Source organism: Cottoperca gobio, chromosome 8 (assembly GCF_900634415.1).
Source record: "Cottoperca gobio chromosome 8, fCotGob3.1, whole genome shotgun sequence".
Classification (NCBI taxonomy): Eukaryota; Metazoa; Chordata; class Actinopteri; order Perciformes; family Bovichtidae; genus Cottoperca; species Cottoperca gobio.
In genome coordinates, this window is record NC_041362.1 from 18,946,733 (window position 1) to 18,966,784 (window position 20,052).

Genomic DNA, 20,052 nt, shown 5'->3' on the forward strand with positions numbered 1-20,052 from the left:
AGGGGGGTGGGAACGCGGAGACTGAGGTCTCTCCCCCTGGATGAACTGGGGGGACGGCTTGTGTTTGGCCTGCGGGGAAACTGTGCTCTGGACGGAGGAGGTGGAAGAGGAAGATGAGGTTCTGGCCTTAGTAGGGGTGTGAGGGGGTGTGTAGGGAGGCGCAGGCTGGGAGTGGGAGTGGGAGTGACGGTGTTTGCCTTGAGAGGAGACACTGCCTCTGTGAGAGGTGGTGCTTCCCTGGCTGCTCTGCTGCCTCATAGTCCGCGCCTCCTTCTTAGGTGGTAGCCCAGCACCACCTCCTCCTCCTCCTCCTCCTCCACCTCCTCCTGTCATCACCTCATCGTGGTCTTTGCTGCGTGTTCTCTGAGCTTTGACCTCTTGACCTGGCTGGGTTATGGCACTCTGCAGCTCGGTGCTCAACTCGCTGTCCTGGAAAGTGCTCATCTTTGGAGACATAACCTCTAAAATAAAAAATTAATAATTAGATTAATAATAATATTAATCTTAAAAAGACAGGTCATAACTGTACTGTTACAGAAATAATAAACAGTTTGACCTTTGAGATAAGGCATGCATGCACTCCAAATTGAATCTTATTAAAGGAATACTTCACCCCCAAAATGATCATTTGTATATCAATTACTCACCCAGCGTTACCTTAAATTCTGGAAGAAAACATATATTTTCTCGCATGCCTCCAAGTTGAACGAAGAATCAAAAACAGAGAAAAGACCATTTACACCAGAAGTAAATGGTGGCTGTCGTATGCTCACTACTTCCCATGCACATGCAACACTTCTATTTTTGCTAAAACACAATTTTTTATAAACACTTCCGCGTAAAAAATCTGAGGCATGCGAGAAAAATAAAGGATCATTTGGGGGTTAATAAGTATTCCTTTATCATCATTATCAGATAAGCATCTGTTAGCTCACCGTCTGGAGGCGGACTGTCTATTGACATGACTTCCTGCTGCTGTGTGATGGGCGGGGGCTTCTTTCTGAGGGAGCCCCACCCATCTGAGCCGCGCTGCAATTCAGCCAGTCGCTTCACCGCCAGCATCAGCTTCTTCTGGTGGCCTAAAAAGATGGAAAGATTGGAATTACAGTTCTTATTTAATGAAGATAACTTCTATAAATTGACTTTAAATATCATTTGTTATCAAAATAAATGACATTTTCTATAACTCTATTACATTATTATCATTATATATGTAGATCTTCCCACTATTTAGAATTAGAACATGGGTTGCAACTATGAAGCCCTGAAGCAAAATATGGTAAAAGGTCATCAAACAAGTCATAAATGTAATTAATATATCAATAATGATATTGTAAGTAAAATAATGATGTGAGTGTACAAATGTAATTAAAATGTGATACATTTTACTCTTCTATTTATCTTTTACTGGTTCTGTTTTCACCTTCATTTTCTAATGTTTTTTCTTGGCACACATTTAATTATTTATTTATTCCCTATTTTCCCCACATAATATTTCCGTTTTCACAATTAGCAGTCGAGATGACTGTGTGGCTAGTAGCTTAACAAAGCTGAAACAAACGTTTGTCATAAGACTAAACATGCCAGTGTATGTAATGTCATCTACAGTATACACTGCACTGCACACTGCTACTTTTGTAGCATCACTATATAAACTGTAACAGTAGCTAAAGCATTTTAGCCAGAAAGCTAACACATTCACAGACACCATGCGTCTTTCTTCATAACATTATCTTCATCTTTAAGAGCATACATCTTGTACAGAAGAGAGGCAGCTGAGAATGTTTTTTTCTGGTGATCCATTTTCTAAATCTGATCTAAGTAGTTTTCTCTCCTTTGTTTAAGAAAAGGTGAACAAAAGGTTTTGCCAGGATAATCTTTCTAAATTCTCTTTTTATTAAATCTAAGAAACAGGTTGGGAAAAAAAGTCTTGGCAGGTGGAATAAAAAAAAAAGCATTGTCATCTTAGTTGTTGTAAAACTCATTGTGGCCACAGTAGGCTGAACTATCCATGTTCTAAATAGGACTAAGAGCATTCATGTTTTCCAGCTGAGTTATAATTTCTCCATGCTCTCTAAACACAAGGTACATATATTGTGTCTTAGAAAAAAGAAAGAAATTATGGTAATGTTAAATAACTAGCTAACATAATATAGAACATGGGGTAGTGGTGCACTTCAGCCTCTTGTGGCCAAAATGAGTATTACAACAACAAACAAAAGAATTATCCTGGCAAAACCAGTTTTAACTTGTTTTTATGCCACAAACACAGGAGAGAAAAACAATCCAGACTAAGAACATGTTTCACCAGAATGTGTTTTCACTTGTTACTGCAGGTTAAAAGAAAAGTATAAACCTTTATTCAGTTACATTTTTAGTCCGATAACCTTTTTTCGTTTACATTTGGTCAGTATCCGGGCTCCATATACAACACACTAGAACTATTTTGAACACATTTCATCTTTTAATGTGTTACCTGGTAGCGGTCTCTTTATAAAATTAAGCACATATAATGTTTGCCATATAGCTAACCCTGGGCTCGGGAAGCTTGCAAATATTTAGCATAAACTGCTGTCCATGGGGCTGAATCTAGTTGGCCATATGTTCAGATGTAAAGCATGTATTGAATATCTGTATGTCTTACCCAGTTTGATGATGCCTATTTCCTGCAGGTCCTCCCAGGTGATGTCAGTGATGAACTCGATATTCTCGTAACCGTTCTGCACCAACACCTGGTGGTACTGGCTAAGACCAATAGCAGACAGCCACTCTCCCAGATTGGCCTATAGAAACACCAGAAACTTGACAGCTCACCAGGCCAGCCGATGACACCGCTAGAAGCTTGCCTTTGAAAACAGGCGTAGCGTCTAACTTGGTCACTGAACTATAGTGTCGGTGTGTGTTTTGGATTGTACTCACAGGTTTGTGTTCAGGCAGCCACTCAGTGACACTTAGTTTATTAATCTCTGATGTCATCTTCTTTCTGTGACCGGGTTTAGTTATTCCAATAGCTGTCAGATCCTACACAAACAAACAAACACATAAGTAAGGTACAGTCATGGCATGTTCAGGTTTTTCCTCCACACAGTGATTTAAAATCTCCCTAAGACTCCAGCAGTCTCTCCCACACACACACACACACACACACACACACACACACACACACACACACACACACACACACACACACACACACACATAGAGGAAAACTTGCAACACAAAGAAACAAGTGACAGCGTGACATCTGATGAAAGCCTCTGCCAGTTGAAAATAGAGCAGCGATGTAAAGTGTCTCAAAATCATAAGAAAAGCAAGGAAAGCAAAAGCAGATGTCTGCAGTGAAAAGGAAGCATCTAGAAAGAATCCGCTTGGTTCCCCATAATATCCTTTGAATTCAGCACTTTATACTCATAACATCTGGGATTAGTAAACAGGCTGATGAATATGAAATAAGTGTATTAAAAATGATCGTGAGCAGATTTATTTGCAACTGTAATTAATGAACAAATACATCATCCTGTCATTGTCTGTTTACTTTTGTTTCTGTGTATTTTTGTGGTGGACACACGAGAACACACTTTTACAAATATACATGGACAATCACAACACTCCCACACACACACACACAACTCATAAATGATATGCAGATGCGACCCGAACACACAGCAGAACAGGCCAGAATACTACGACATATCTCTAATAACAAAACCCTTTTAAAGTCAGCTCAGCTCTGAACCATTCAGCATGCACAGCCCTGGAGTGTAAGTATGTATGCAAATAATTGATGTATGCTTTAAATTATTTGTATGTAGGTGAGCTTGGCAGAGAGCATCGGTCCACTTCCTGAGAACAGGCAGCAGCAGTGTTGAAGGTGACGGAGGGTCAAAAGGCTGTGTGGATATATTAAGCTTGTTTTAATTCTAAGCTCTTCTAAGATCTTTAATTCGGACTAGTACAGAATGTATTTTTTGTTTTAAAAGAGTATCACTGGGCTTATACAATACAACAATGTGAACATTTATTCTTCTAAATATTTAGTTAAAAGGGGTACTCCAAGCGATTTAGTATTGCTTGTTCATTGAGTTGCGGGTTTAAAACAATAATTGTCCAAATCAAAGCAGCAGAGGCCGAGATGTCCTGGCCTTCAGTCCCTGGTATGGGTTAGGCTTTAAAAGCAATGGATCCCACATTTCCCATAATGCAACTCAAAAGCGTTTTTGGTAAAGGTCCACGTCTTTCAAACTCCACACCCCAAGTTCATAAAAGGTTTACTGTTAAATATTTGAAGTCTCAAGCCTCACCTGAGATAACCCTGATGTGTGTGGCACAAGTCACTTTCATGGCAGAGATTAAGACTATGTTTCTTGTCAGGCAGATAGCATACTATCACATGTCTATTTAAAATCTTATATTATGGGGTTGGTGAGAGCCATGAGACTCAACTGTACACTGCATGTGCCGGCTGGTGAACCATAAAACTTTGTTACTTAGTGAATTGGAATTACGAGTTACCTTTTCTCATTATCGGAACATTTTTAATTCAGTGATTAATAAAGTGTGCTTTGAATACTTTAAACCACCTAAGATGTACATTTTAATATTACGTTTGTATTGCTTTCATATATTATGCAATTTAAAATAGTAGGATTTTGGGGGTCGCAGACTGAGATTACTGGAAACGTACCATTTTTAAAGGAATAGTTTTGGAAAATACACTTATTTGCTTTCTTGCTGAGAGTAAGATGAGAGGATCGATATCGGGAGAGTGGTATCGATTTTCTAATTCGAAGACAGTGAAAAGGTTTTTCAAAATTAATCTACTCAGCCTTTTAAATATTTTGAGATACTTCATTCACATGTTGAATCTAATTTAAATTGTAATGTTTTATTTTTTTTTATCGGGGGTCACAGAGAGACCAGGTCAAGTGTGAGAAGTGGTTTGGCAGGAGGCGGGGAAAGGATAGCTGAGATCACTTTAGTTGAGTGGTTTAACAGTGCTCTTAAAGAATTTTTAAAGGAAATGGGAAACATGCATCTTGAAAACATCAAGGACAGCACAAATCAAAGTTGTGCAGACTTGTTTCCATTGTGGTCCTTGGAGGTGGGCCTCTGGGGGTCAGGGTTCAGTTGCCTTACCTCCGGGGTCATTCCGCTAATGGTGGGCAAGTCATACCCAGCGCCCAGGAAGTTTGGAGCGTAGACCTGCAGCTGAAAGTCGCTCAGCCATTGGACAACGGCCTCTGAGCTCTACGGGAGAGAAGACAGGGGGCATGCTGTCATTGGCTCCGTGTCTGCTTCTTCAACAGCCTTTTTTTCGCAGCAGGGCCAGGGAGGGCCAAACAGGGGCCACAATGTAGATACTGTAGCAAGGAACTGTTCACCAGTAAAGATTTACTAATATCACACGAAGACACATTATTATACATTTATGGATTATTATAATGATGCTGATAGTATCAATGAATTGACCCTGGTTTAGCCCTGCTTGGCCCTGTAGTGAAAACCAGGCTAAAGTTAGGAGGGAGAAAGGCTCTGCCTATAGTTTCTTAAATGTTGTAGAGTAGCACCAGCAGCTTCATCTGCATTTGACACTTTACAGCTACAACGTAAAGACAAAATGTAATTTATGTTGTTTATTTTTTCTCAAAAAGAGAAGAGGCCAGAACATGCTGTATTGTCGTGACAACTCTAAAAAGCACACACACTCATAATCACACACTTCCTCACAAGAAATCTCTTTCCTCAAATATCCTCACACCTGTATTTCCTGTATTTCCTGTTCACTAGATGTTGGTCCAAAAAATGTGGAGCCAGCTGAGACAACAACAAAAGCTCAGCTGTTCATTTCTAAAAATGTAGCTGAATGTTGGAACTTTGTTGTAGCTGTGTTTGAAATATAAAAGAACGAACAACCTATGTGGTCGTATGGGCTGGAGGGCTTGTTTTTTCAGACTGGTTGTTGTCTAATGATAATGTTAGAATGTCGGCACCTGCAGCTGATGGGCGACCGAGTGTAACTCTAAAACTACTGCACTCTGCTTCACTTTAAAGTCCCACATCCTTTCTGTCTTTCTCCATTCTGCTGGACTCTTCTTCACTTCTTCATCCTTCCCCATGACCCTCCTCCTCCTCCGCACAGTCCCTGAAAGCTGATTGGTTTTCTCTCCCATCTCTTTACCCAACCGAGGGAAGCATTGCTGAGGAATGCTGAGGAATCAGGACTCTCGCTAACAGATGGCCATGAGAACATGGCTTACATGGCAGCCCACACACACACACACACACACACACACACACACACACACACACACACACACACACACACACACACACACTGTAGGCAAACGATGCACACACAGCCACCCCAACCACCTGTTATTTAAATATGCTCATTGGTTTATCATGCTTGAAATTATTATACAATGAGACGTGAACCTAAATGTTGACCCGCACACATACACATGTACAGAAACACACACACACACTCTACAGTAAATAACATCTTACTGTACATGGTGCCAGCAGCTCAGATTTCACACTTCTTGTGCTGAGCTAGTCCACCCACAACACACACGCTGCTGGGCACCTGCCAGCACACACACACACACACACACACACACACACACACACACACACACACACACACACACACACACACACACATATTATGCTAGCCTGAGGCGCACCTACCAAACATCAATTGAGAGACGTTTATCTCTGCAAAAGAAGAAAAATACCGCAATGGAAGAGGAGAAGCTGCAACTAAAAGGAGTGAAAAACGATGGATAGCAGGTAGCAGATAAACAAGAGAAGGACAGGATTGTCTCTCACACACACAAGATTTCTCGTTCACAGTTCCATACAAGATCAATCCGGAGATCTTCCATTCACGCACTCACCGTGTCATGGCTGCATCCGAACACTCGCAGCACGGACGAGGCAAGTTGCGAGAGAAACCGCTGGGACATCTTGATGTGTGTGTGTGTGTGTGTGTGTGTGTGTGTATAAATATATGTTATGTGTGAGAAGGTTGTGGTTGTGGTGACTGAGCTACATTCTCATCATGCTGTAGTTAAGATGTTGATGGTGGTGATTGTCTTGTATGAAAGAGGGAGAGATGACTGAATCTGTGGGACTTTGGGACTGTCCTACCTTCCCCTCGCCTTGCCCCTCCCCCTTCCTGGTTGCCGTGGCGTCGTAAGGCGGCGCTTCGTGGAGTGGACAGCCCGATTGGCTCGATGTCCGAGAGGAGCTGGCGGAGCCTGCTGAGAGAAACACCATTGGCCAGTGTCAAGCTGTCGCCCTGTCACTGTAAACGTCTGATGGGTCCACAGATAAGAGTTGACTTCAAACGTGACCTTTAACCTTCTCCATCTAACTGATTGCTGCCTCATTGCTTTAATAAGGAACCAATCACATTCCTGCTTTCCAAGATATAGCAAACCTTCTTAACCAATCGCACCCTGCTACACTTCCTCCTACATCCCCTGCCTTGGCCATCTGTCTGTTAAACCAGCCAAGATCTGTGTGTGTATAAATGTGTGGATGTGTCATATAGTGACATTTTTCAAAAGACCAGTGGTTTATGACACGACTCTCTTTCTCCCTGGTTTTAATCTTTTTCTCCCCCTCGTTCTCCCCAGTTTTATAATACTTGCAAGTACTGTAAATGCATGTGATGAAGAGTTTTATCTAAAGCCTCACTGTAAGTGAACTCATTACAGTGAACACAGAGTTTTTGGACTAATTCCTATCTATTAGTATATACATATACTAAAATATATTCAAACCTCGGACTCGATACATAGTTTGACCCTAGACTATCCCTCTCATGTTAGAGGATATTAAAGTAGACCTGAGGTTAAACACTAACGTCTTGAGTGTCTTTTGATCAGGACATCTCTCCAAAACAGATTGCTCATCTTTCAGTCTCCGGGAGCTGACGGCCCACCGCTAGATAAGAGTTAAGATGGGTCCAGAGTGTTCAGACTGGGAGGTCAGGGAGATGCTGGGCCATGTAGGCAATCCAGCTTTAGGTAAACAATTTATGCAATGCCTAGTTTAGGATAAATATCGAGGGAGAGCGGCTGGTCGGCAGAATTGATGGTGACATACAATGTGACTGCATCTCTGTATTCACTTCATTATCTGTTCTCATCGTACAAGATCTAATAAACCTTCAGCGTAAGACATCACGTTGGTCTCCATCAGCTTCTTTCCAGTACTCTACTTATTGCTTATTAAGATTTTCCCTCACAGAGTGGAAGAAGGACCCCCCCCTGTCCTACCTGCAGGATGGTCCACAGACTTGGACTGCTCCAGTAGATGCTCCTTGGCTTTGGCAGACTGGGACAAGACTGTGGCTAGAAGCTACAAATACACAAACACAAACGCATCCACATGAGCATGTAGCAACTTACACTTTGTTGCATTAAAGCAGCAATCATTTATTTTTTTGACCACTCGTGTGCAGTGAAACAAGCTGTCAACACAACATATTATAGTTGTTGGAGCTGATATGTTAAGCTGGAATTGCTTCTCCAGGCTGCACGTCGACGAGCATGCACAGGGGTCACTTTTTATTTTGTACTTATAATATGTGACTCTTGCTGCTAAATACTCCACTATGTTCAGCTAGTCACTAACTTTGTCTGTCTGATGTTTAGTGCTGTGCAGCTAGTGTATAGTGGGTACTTAACAGGAGGTTCATCACTGAAAATAGCTGCCTGTTGCTGGGTTGGTAAGAGCGGTGAGAGTGAATCAAAACATTTACGGGCGTAAAAAATGAAAATAATAAAGCTAAAATGCTCCATAGAGCTGAGAGGAACTGCAGAGATGGGTGCTAATTCTCTGTAGCATAGGTTTGTCACTACAAGTGACCATTTTTATTTTACCCACAGACTTTTGATCCATTTTAAATGCAAAAGTATTGATTTGTGCAGCTTTAACGATTTATTTAAAGATATGTTGCTCCTTTAAAGCAAGATCATGTAACTCAACAGCCGTGACAAGTGCCAATTATAAGATAATGGTGAATAGAATTTCATTTCATTTCCAAAGCTTTTCTTGAACCATTTGTATTGAAAGTGACCTGAGTGTGAGCAGGGGAACGGGAGCAGCAGGTTTGCGTACTTAATACGTTTTAATTTTGTGATAAATCTATTGAACTTAATCCAGGCAGAGGACAGGAGGTTCTCTGCAGACACCGACACCTCCATATACTTCTAGTGGGTCATAAGTGATGATTTTTTTGTATAAATCTATACATTGTTTTTTAAGGAAAATCACACTCATAGTACCTTTAACATATCAAATGATTAATAAAATTGTAATCCTAGAAATCATAATCTATCATGATATCTAGTGCTTCAGGCTACATGTCTAGCAAACTTCACTTCCTTGTCATAATTTCCAATGGATTACCCTCCGGGAACAGATACCTTTACACAAGAATATACCCTTATACCTTTATATACCCTTATACCTTTATATACCCTTATACCTTTATATACCTTTATATACCATTATACCTTTATATACCCTTATACCTTTATATACCCTTATACCTTTATATACCCTTATACCTTTATATACCTTTATATACCATTATACCTTTATATACCCTTATACCTTTATATACCTTTATATACCTTTATATCTTTATATACCTTTATGTACCCTTATATCTTTATATACCTTTATATACCCTTATACCTTTAAATACCCTTATACCTTTATATACCCTTATACCTTTATATACCTTTATATACCCTTATACCTTTAAATACCCTTATACCTTTATATACCCTTATACCTTTATATACCTTTATATACCCTTATACCTTTATATACCCTTATACCTTTATATACCTTTATATACCCTTATATACCCTTATACCTTTAAATACCCTTATACCTTTATATACCTTTATATACCTTTATACTATACCTTTTATAACCTTTATATACCCTTATACCTTTATATACCCTTATACTCTTTATATACCTTTATATACCCTTATACCTTATACCCTTATACCTTATATACCTTTATATACCCTTATATACCCTTATACCTTTAAATACCCTTATACCTTTATATACCCTTATACCTTTATATACCTTTATATACCCTTATACCTTTAAATACCCTTATACATTTATATACCTTTATATACCCTTATACCTTTATATACCCTTACCCTTCTCATTGAGAAACAAAAAATGCAAAGTCTAAAACTAATCATCTCAGATAAGATTGATCTGTATGGGGAAGAAATATGTGTGTAGGCTGAAAATTGCTACATTAATCACATTTAAACCTCAGTTCTGAAGCTTCCAGTACGAGCACTGCAGCAATAATACGACTGGCACTGATGAGGAGTGAATGGAGTGAGATGCAGAGAAGACAGATGCTAGCAGTCAGTCTGGGATGCAATCGGGTATAATTGTGCTGTGTGGATGTTTCAGTTGGTTTAAGAAGTGTCTCACTTGCAGTTTCTTAACAGGACGCTTGCTGAACATGTATGAGATATACAGCTGGCTGTTTTTATGAGTAAATAACCACCTTGAGAGACAGCTTGAGAGACAGCTTCAGACAAGAACACATGCAGTACAATGTCTCCGTGGTTATACACGTATATCTGTAAAAGTATGTTAAAGTGTAGGGTGAGTGCTCCTTGGTATAGATTCTCCAAGTCTGTACTATGAGACATGGTGACTGTAGAGGGTAAAGCATATAATACACTCTGTGGAGGAAGCTGCATTTGTTTTCCCTTTAGTTTGTCTCTTGTCTGTATGTTTGTGCTTCCAGAACACGTTTTGCCACCAGGATCATTGGTATGTACTAAACACAAGGTGTGTTAGCAAGCTATGTAACATTTACTGACATGTCTTTCTTATGGCTAGAATAAATGTTATGAATGCTTTTAGTGCTGTATAGAACATGGGGTAATGGTGCACTTCAGCCTCTTGTGGCCTGAAATGAGTATTACAACAACAAACACTAAAATGATTGTGACCAAAACAGAAGAAGAGTAACTTAGAAAATGATCCTGGTAAAGCTTTTTTTCTTAATCTGTTTCACAGATAAAACATTTGTTTAGGAACTAAGCGATACATAAATGAACGAATAAAACAACGCAGTGCCTATACACACATTTGTTTGTGTGGCTGCAGGTATAGTGTGCATGTGTGTGTGTGTCGTACCTTAACCCCCTCAGCCTGTGGATTGAGGATGTGTGTGCTGCCGGCACTCTGACCGCTGCCCGACGACCTCACACTGGTCACACTGCCAGAACTACCGACACTGCTGCGATCTCCACCTGCAACACACACACACACACGCACGTACACACACGCGCGCACACACACACACACACACACACACACAAAAAGACGCACATGCATTCACACACGCATGCAACCACCCAAACAATATGTATAGATTTTGAGCATACACACATGCAACAAACAGATGGATGCATACAGTCACACACACACACACACACACACACACATACGCACACACACACACACACACACACACAAACACACGCACACGCACACACACACACACACACACACACACATTGAGTGGTTTAGCTGATATCCAAAGCAACGTGGTAACAGGTGTGACTCTCCATTGAAATGCACTGGGCAGCATGTGGTTGGATGGTTGGATGGACAGGACGGACAGACGGACGGACATTGTGACGGACGACTGAGCAAGAAACATAGAAGTGGAGTAAACAAGACACAATTTTTGCTTTCACACACACACACCCACATCTTTTTTCGCACTCTTCCTCTCTCTCTTTCCTACGCTATTTTCCCCCTCTCACACGAAAACATATCCATACATCCAGTTGGAAAGACACACAGACTGTAGACCGATGCAGATGGCTGCAGTCCTACACATAAGACCACTGACTCCAGCTAAGCTTCAGATGGAGGGATAAGCAGGACATGGGGGACTGTCAGGAGCAAGTCAAACAGTATCTGAAAGCCTTCAATCAACATCATTGTTAAACTCAAAGAAATGGATGGATTGATATATGGGTTCTGCTCTTGGGGTCATTTGCAACACCATAGATAGACACTTGCAAAGCAGTGCCGGGCAGAAAAGCCTTTTTCTGAACGGACGTCAGATACTGTTTGACCCCTGGTCAGAGTTTAAGGTATCAAGGGTTGAGGGCTCAGCGCAGCGCGGCTTAGTTACCTGCCACGGGCTTGCGCAGTACCCAGATCTCTTCGTTGGAGCCTCCATGGGGCCCGCTGGATGTGGTGGGAGAGCTGTGAGGACTTGCCTCTGAGCCGCGACAACCTTTAACACAGAACACCACTGTTAGCCGCTAACCGACCCTAAACTGGCCTAAGAAGCATTGCTATTCTTTAGCTATCAATTATTAAATTATTTATAGCAGCAACAATTAATGTTTTTGTCAATTTTGAGTCAGCGGATCAAACTGAACATACAACATTAATAAATGATTATGGCTAACGTTTAGTCAAACAGTTGCCTATTCACACTTTTGCAACATTAGCATTAATTTGCAGTCGTGTTTCTGCCCACCTGGTGAACATAAGTCCAATATTCTCTCTCCTTTTAGCTCTGTTTTTGTCACCACCATCTCATGAGAAAAAATATTTAACTCTTTAGCTGCAAAAATGCTAGTCGCTAACTTTGTCTGTCTGCTGTTTGATCTTGAATGTTATCAGCCGACTGAGTTGGTGTTATCAGTGATTATCAGCTTCATAGATATGGTTAGAGGGGGCCTGCTACACCTGTTAGTGGGTTCAGAAGGCTGTTATCATCTATTCACATGGTTAATCGCCGATACGAATACAAGACGACAACGCCAACCTTTAGTGTCAGTAGTAATTATATATTTAGGCAAGGTAGTATAAAGAGCAACAAATAAACACAGGACTTCGACTCCCAGCAGACCGCTGTTCATGTCCTGTGTGAAACCAAAACTCAACATGTGGACTTATTTTAAATACCTACATACACTTTTTTCCCCCTAAATGTAGAATCTTTTTGTTGCCTAAACCTAAACAAGTTGTTTTGTTTCAATTCACAACGTTAACCACGTGTTTAAAACTACAAATGTTTCACATTTACAACATGCCTTTAGTTGCAGTTTGGGTATTTTGCCCCGTCTGAAGCATCACAATGGTATTGATAACAATTGATAATGCCTGATAACATTAAAACAGGGGGTTCGGTGCTCAGTAAAGTGGGTCGTAAAGCCAAAGCAGTTAGCTAAAAGACGTTAAATAGCTCCATAGAGCTGAGGGTGTGTGAGACCCATCTTACATTACACGTAGTCATTTGATCCCTTGTTCATATAAATAATAATATAGGGTAAAAACAAGCCCTTATCTTTCCCTAATACTGAATTTCATACTATGACAAGAGCATAATTTACATTTAGCAAACTACCTCATTTCACTAACGACTGACATGCAAATGACTTTTGCAGATTTCAGCTGCTGTGATGATACTTTTAGACAAAGATGGGTAAAGTGGCTTTAATTAAATAAATTCCAAATTTATCGGCAAAAACCACAAAAGTTACAGAGGGGCCAGTAGGAGAGCAGGGTGATGGGATAAAGGCGCATACGGGAGTTTTTTTTTTTTTTTTAAGGATATATAAGTTTCACACTCACTTACACACCACACTTTCATACTCACATCACACGCACACACACAAACATACACAGAAAAAATACAGCATATATATATATAGATATATGAAAACATTTATATACCCATAGTACATAAATAAATCCATAACATGAATATCTGTGGGGATATACACATATATGCCATAATGTACATACACATACATATATAATACATCCATATATGTGTGATTATATATGTAAGCCTTGTCAGAATGGGGCTGCTGTAGTGCATTCGGAGAGTGTCATAAACCATTATAGCCATATTAATAATGGTTTATAAATGGTTTGTATGTGTGACCAACAGTGCTCCAGAGAAACACACAGAATAAATATTTCCATTTGCTTTCATGTAATGCCGCAGCTCCTTCTTGTGGCCATTTTGCATCCCTCCAAGTGACCTCACACAAACTTCCAACAGCCTTCGATTTGAATCATTTGTGAGTTATAAATAAAAGGTTTACAACCAATGTGAGCTCTGACCAATGTAGTTATTAATAAAGGCATTATGTTTCTCTATTGTGCTGCATTCACATTTTTGGATTTACTGTTTGACAGCTAAAGGAGTTTATTCTCCTGGAGGAAACAAAATGGTGTCCAGTGAAGGCTCCCATTCACATAGCAAAGAGCTTACAGTCAATGAATACTTTAGCTGCAAAACATCCTAGGTGACATTTTCTAACAATGTATTTGGGTCTCTTACATAACACTTGACATTTTACATTTTGTCATTTGCAAATCTTTGCATGTAATACATCATTTCTGCATGTATCTTTAATACCTTGTGGATTTCTTAGCTAGATGGAAAATATCACCTGTTAATGTTCCTTTTGAGGCAATATGTCCAACTATAGCTCTAATGTTTCCAGAAAGAATAACAACGATTTTGCTGAGACTAGTTGGTGTTGTTTAAAATTATTGAATTAAATTGTGTTTCAGCAAAATAAGAACTTTTAACTCCTCCAAGGCCTGGTATAGATGCTCTATTTTTATTTAAATATTCCCACCCTTCACCACCACCACACACACACTCACACACATTGAGGGTATAAGTGCAATGTGGGTAAGTGGTATTAAAATGATCAAACGTGACAATAACACACAGGACGAGGCAGGACAAAACAAAAAAACACACTTGTACACACAGTCTGGTCAGGAAAGGGTTGTGTGTGATGACTGTGTTGAAGACACGAGCAGGATTGTGTTGGTGTTTGGGTTACTGGTAATATACGGGAAAAGAGGAAAGAACGAAGAGGAAGGAAAAAAGCAAAATGAAAACTGCAAAAAGAAAAGGCAATACATTTAAGTGAAGCACAAACTAAATCAGGTGAACACAGATCTGTGGTGAGATTTTCCTCCCACCCGACATTTATTGTTCATCACTAGCAAAATAATTGGATCGAAATGTCAAACACTTCCAACTCATCAAGTACGGCATCTTGGTCAGTGTCCCCACGCTTCTAACCAAGATGCTCTACGTAGCCTACTCCTCTAGTGTAAGTTTTGCACGTGTCCCATTTCAAATGTGAGTTTCCGCTCACTACAGTCAGACGCTGTCTTTTCAAAGTAAACTTCTGTGTCCACAGGAAACTATTTGGTTAGGTTTATACAACAAAACGAATTGGTTAGATTTAAGAAAAGATTGTGGTTTGGGTTAAAATAAGTATGTTTGTTACGTAGTTAAGTACGTCATGTACACGCCGTAAGTTAAGTGCGTTACGTAACCTCACTTGAGTACATAAGTACAAATAAGTCAATGTTGACTTTTGATTTCCAATGGGACACGAACACCAGGCGTAGTCTCACTTACCAAGTTGCCGCATTTGACAACTTGGGAGTGACAATGGCCTGAAATATCAGCAGTATTACAACCACGTCCTAAAAACCCAACCCAACACTGCATATGCATTACTTTATCAACTGTTTTTCGGCTTTCCTACAAAGCTATTTTTTAATTGACGGAAAGCAGTCACCAACCCCACATGAGACGGGAATTACTTGTCGATCATATAGACATGTGTTATTACAGAGCGAGTGCTTTAGGTTTTTTTTGGTTGACTAGGCCATATGGAGCCTAATGAAGGTTTACATGAGACTCAAAGTCACATTCATTTACAAGCCCTAAAATGAAGCAACTGGTAGGATCTTGGGTCTTAAGGGTCAAAAGGGACAACGTTATGGTTCAGCTTTAAACTACCAACTGTAACGCTGTATTACGTGCATGCATTGTTTCCTGTGAGTCCCTTATGCATGTGCAGGCAATTTGAATCCATCTTAAGAATGGTTGAACAAAGACAACTACGAGAGGTAATTATAGACCATAAAAAGTATCACAAATGGGGTTTAATTTTATGAATCTTAAGGATTACAACTGTAATAGCCAATTTGCACTTACTGTAATGTGTCTTGGGCTGATCAGATATTTGTGTTTATTCAAGTGAACTTTCGTGGGATTTGTTTTCTGGCCGTACGTTGTGTAAATGCATGTCTTACACGTGCATTGACCAAGAAATACGCATTTGTCCATTGAGTATAAGCTGATGAGGGCTCTCATTAATGGCGATGATAACAGCAACAACAGAAAAACAAAAGTTATACAGTATGAGCAACACATAGAATTACTTAAAATAATGATCCATAACAGAAAACTTCAATGGATGCCTTCTAAGAACAACATTTAAAACATCAAACAGAATCTTACATGACCAATCAGAAATATAGTTGTTTATAAGGGCAGAGGAAAGCATCCCTTGAAGCTTTAATAATAATAGTCATAATAATAATCATAATAATAATAATACAAATAATGAAAAAGGGGGCGTGTACCTGGGGCAGTGGGGGTGTCTCCCTGTGGGGTTGTCACGGGCGACTTGATATAGCCAAAGGAAGTGAAAAGTGGAAGCAGTGGCTGATGGGAATGTGGTGGAGGAGGAGGCGGTGGAGGCAGGATATGGATCTGATGGAACGTGGTGTCGTTGCCGTTGACTACCGCGTTGGCAGGGGCAACCGTTGCCGGCGGAACCAGCGGTATCTTTTGAAACTGTTGAGTGCAAATGACTGTGCTGGCCAAACCTAGATAACACCCAGCGTGACGACACACCGACACACACAACCAGCCAACAGTGAACCACCGCCACGTAACAAACAAACGACAAAACAGAGAATTACACGTAAGAAAGAAGGGAAAAAAGAAAAATTAAAACTAAGGCTGAGGTTACAAACTTAAACAAAGAAATCAAAAGTGGTGAAGGACACGGCTGATGTTAAAGGCGGAAGGACAAAAAGAAGAAGTGGACAAAGAAATGTGGGCATTGTTGAAATGAAGTGTATGGAGAGGTGAAAAGAGAAGTGATGGAGGGTGAAAGAGGAGATAGTCCCGGCTGCATTTTACTCTTCACATGTTTTTTAGTCTTATTTTGTGATACAGGAAATGACTAATGACGTCCAGTCAGTATGTTCTATTGCATGTCATTAGCTACATGGTGCCATGCCATTGTTCCGATGGCCCATTATTCCAAACTAAATAGTAGGGAAAAAGTTCCATTGGACCAAAAGCCCACTTGTCCGACAGCCCAAAACAAAAGCTCATTGCTGCAAAAATACAACAAACAGAAGCACATGGCTAATTATTATGCCGAATGATGTCATCAGGCCTTCCTTTTTCTACTATTCCTCTGATTGGCTTACCCTGGTATTAACTAACCCTAACCCTCACCCTCACCCTAACCAACCCAACCAACAAAGGAACCGAGTACTAGCCAATCAGAGGCAGAGTAGGGAGGGTCATGATTTCGCCAAAGTAGGAGAAGTGCATTATTCTTCCCTCCAACACAACGCAGAGTTAAAAGGTCATTTCACAAAATCCCCTTGTGTCCAACGCTACACTCATAAGGCACACCCGACATTTATCAAATGCACCCTTGTGTACTTAAACTGTCAGTGTTGTGTAAAGTTTGTAAAGCGATGTTTTCATATAGTTTGCAGTTTTCTTCAATTCAACAAGAATTGTCTGTTTTTCGGACTCTTCACTCACCGTGGATGCATATAAGAAAAAGTTTTCTTCGAGAATTCAAGGTAACACAGTGTGGGTTATTAATATCTAAATGGTCATTTGAAGTATTCTTTTAAGTAAATCTAGCAGGTAGTTAGTTTCCAACAGATTGTGATGGCTGCTGCTACATTAAATAAAACGTCAATTTAATTAATTGCAGATTTTTTTTTTTTAATGTTAATGTAGCATCCCTGTTAGAGGAGGGGAAAAAGGAAATGAGAGGTGCAGTACAAGCAGAAGAGACTGACCGGGGAAGAATGGTAGGAAACAAAGAAAAATAAAAAATGGATGAAAAACAGTTGAGTCAATGAAACCTCTTGCTAAAACAGCTGCTGTAGCCCCAAGTGTGTGTGGGGCTGTGCCCTGGCAGTAATTAGTCAGTATGGCTGTGCAAGCTGACTGGGAGTGCTCCAGCTGTTTTGTACTGTAACCACAGCTGCTATATTAATGTACTGAAGGTAAGGACTGATGCAGCCACAGTGGCATGTTCCTTGACTTGGAGCAGTTTCAAAGTTTTAAATGGACTATACAGCAAATACAAGTGATCAAAGTATGATGAATGACCAGAAAAAGATGACTACATGACTTTTGTAATCACAGGGAATGGAGCAGACAGTAACAGAGAGACAGGCATACAGACTGAGACAAGTAAGACATAGTACTACAGAGAGACAGACGGATGGACAGAGAAACCAGACCTACAGACAGACAGACACCAATACACAGTTAAAAACATTTGAGCCTCCAGTGACTGCGCAGTGACACTTTGGGATGACGGGATGGATGTATGTGTTCTGTAGCTCTCACCAGAGATGTAAAAAGCTCATATGGGGATATAAAATGGAGAAAGGAGGTTAAAGTAGTTTTGGGAGTTTGACACTTTATCTGGTCAGCTTGCCTGTTGAGTAGTTAACACAGAGATGACACCAACATTATCCCTGTAACCCTGGCAATTTCAGGAATAGTTTGACATTTTGGGAATGTTTGTATGGTATATATTAATGCTACCGGTTAGCATAGCTTAACACAAACACTGGAAACAGCAAGGATATTGCTAGCCTAGCTTCACAACTTGGGGGTTTTGTACTTCAGTTTATGTACAAATTTAACAAACAAGATGTTAATTAATGAGCCCCAATTGCTCGATGACACATTTTTTATAGAGCCATGCTAGCTGTTAACCCTTGTTTGCCAGTCTCTGTGCTAAGCTAAGCTAACCGACTGCTGGCGGTAGCTTCAGACATGAGTCGTGTCAATCTCCATATCTATCTCTCAGCAAATCTTAAAAAGCGAATATAAGTAGCCTAAGCCTATTCCACAAACTGTTCAACTATTTCTTTAAGTCTGATTTTGGTATTGAACTGCATAGCTGATAGATACTCTGTTACTCTTTAGTTGTATTTCCAAAAGTAAAGCTAATGTTAGCTACATTAGCTATATTGAATTAACATTACAACTTCTTCAACCCAACATTCACTTTGGCAGTGAACGGGTCAATGGTTAATTCTAGTAAAGTACAAGATTAAATATATATGTTATAACAATGTACAAAATATCTACACAACTAGTTTAATAATAACTAGCCACTTAGATTTTAATATTATACTTAATAGGATATAGGCCTACATAGCTTTAGTGAGGCCCTGAGTGACAGAATATACAGTATATAGGCCTACTATAGGCTAATGTCATAAGATTGTGTCAAAAAGATGTGAACAAAGTTCTTTTTAAGCAAATTCAAAGGATTTCCGGAAAACTGTAAGGTCAAAATTGGATACATTATGACCTGCTAAGCTATTTTTATAGCTACACATGCACACATCTCTGAGCTCTATTAAACCACTCAGATGTTTGCCGTCTTTATGTTACGCTAAGCTAACTGGCTGCTGGCTGCAGGCGGTATAGCTTCATATTTACGGTGCAGGCATGAGCGTGGTGTCAATTTTCTCATCTAATTCTAGACAAGAAAATGAATAAGCACCTTTCCCAAAATATCAAACTACTATCAATCGCAGGTAATGCTTAGTATCAGCAAGGAGAACTGAAACAGGGACATGTGGCAGGTTTTGGTGTCTGTGTTCTCATTACTTAACAGGTATTTCATCATCAGGCTGAACTCCTAAAAACTAAAATAGTTCCTAAACATAAATCTTGTATCTTCAGCAATGCAGGGACAGCAGCTGGTGTTTGGGACTATTTGTTTGGGCCGACTCACAAACGTCTTCTCTGACAGGATTTTAATTCTAATCTGTATTCAACCAGATAAAGTTAACTAATGGTATGTAAGGTTAAGTGCCTTTCTTGAGGGTTAA

General features: G+C 39.9%; 1 protein-coding gene across 9 annotated transcripts in view; it reads right to left on the minus strand.

The window, feature by feature from the left end:
- Window positions 1–20,052, minus strand: part of caskin1 (CASK interacting protein 1) — an 80,899-nt gene that overhangs the window by 11,302 nt on the left and 49,545 nt on the right. For 3 of the 9 annotated variants that reach the window (XM_029437366.1, XM_029437359.1, XM_029437357.1), the window contains 10 exons: window positions 16,516–16,761; window positions 12,221–12,325; window positions 11,209–11,324; window positions 8,289–8,370; window positions 7,153–7,265; window positions 5,137–5,247; window positions 2,920–3,021; window positions 2,645–2,783; window positions 936–1,079; window positions 1–461 (listed from right to left, as the gene is read on the minus strand). The exon at window positions 1–461 is cut by the window's left edge and continues 759 nt beyond it. In XM_029437366.1, the coding sequence (XP_029293226.1) occupies window positions 1–461; window positions 936–1,079; window positions 2,645–2,783; window positions 2,920–3,021; window positions 5,137–5,247; window positions 7,153–7,265; window positions 8,289–8,370; window positions 11,209–11,324; window positions 12,221–12,325; window positions 16,516–16,761 (1,619 nt within the window). The remainder of the gene's footprint in view (window positions 462–935; window positions 1,080–2,644; window positions 2,784–2,919; window positions 3,022–5,136; window positions 5,248–7,152; window positions 7,266–8,288; window positions 8,371–11,208; window positions 11,325–12,220; window positions 12,326–16,515; window positions 16,762–20,052) is intronic. The other 6 variants (XM_029437358.1, XM_029437364.1, XM_029437360.1 and 3 more) reach the window with 6 other exon arrangements.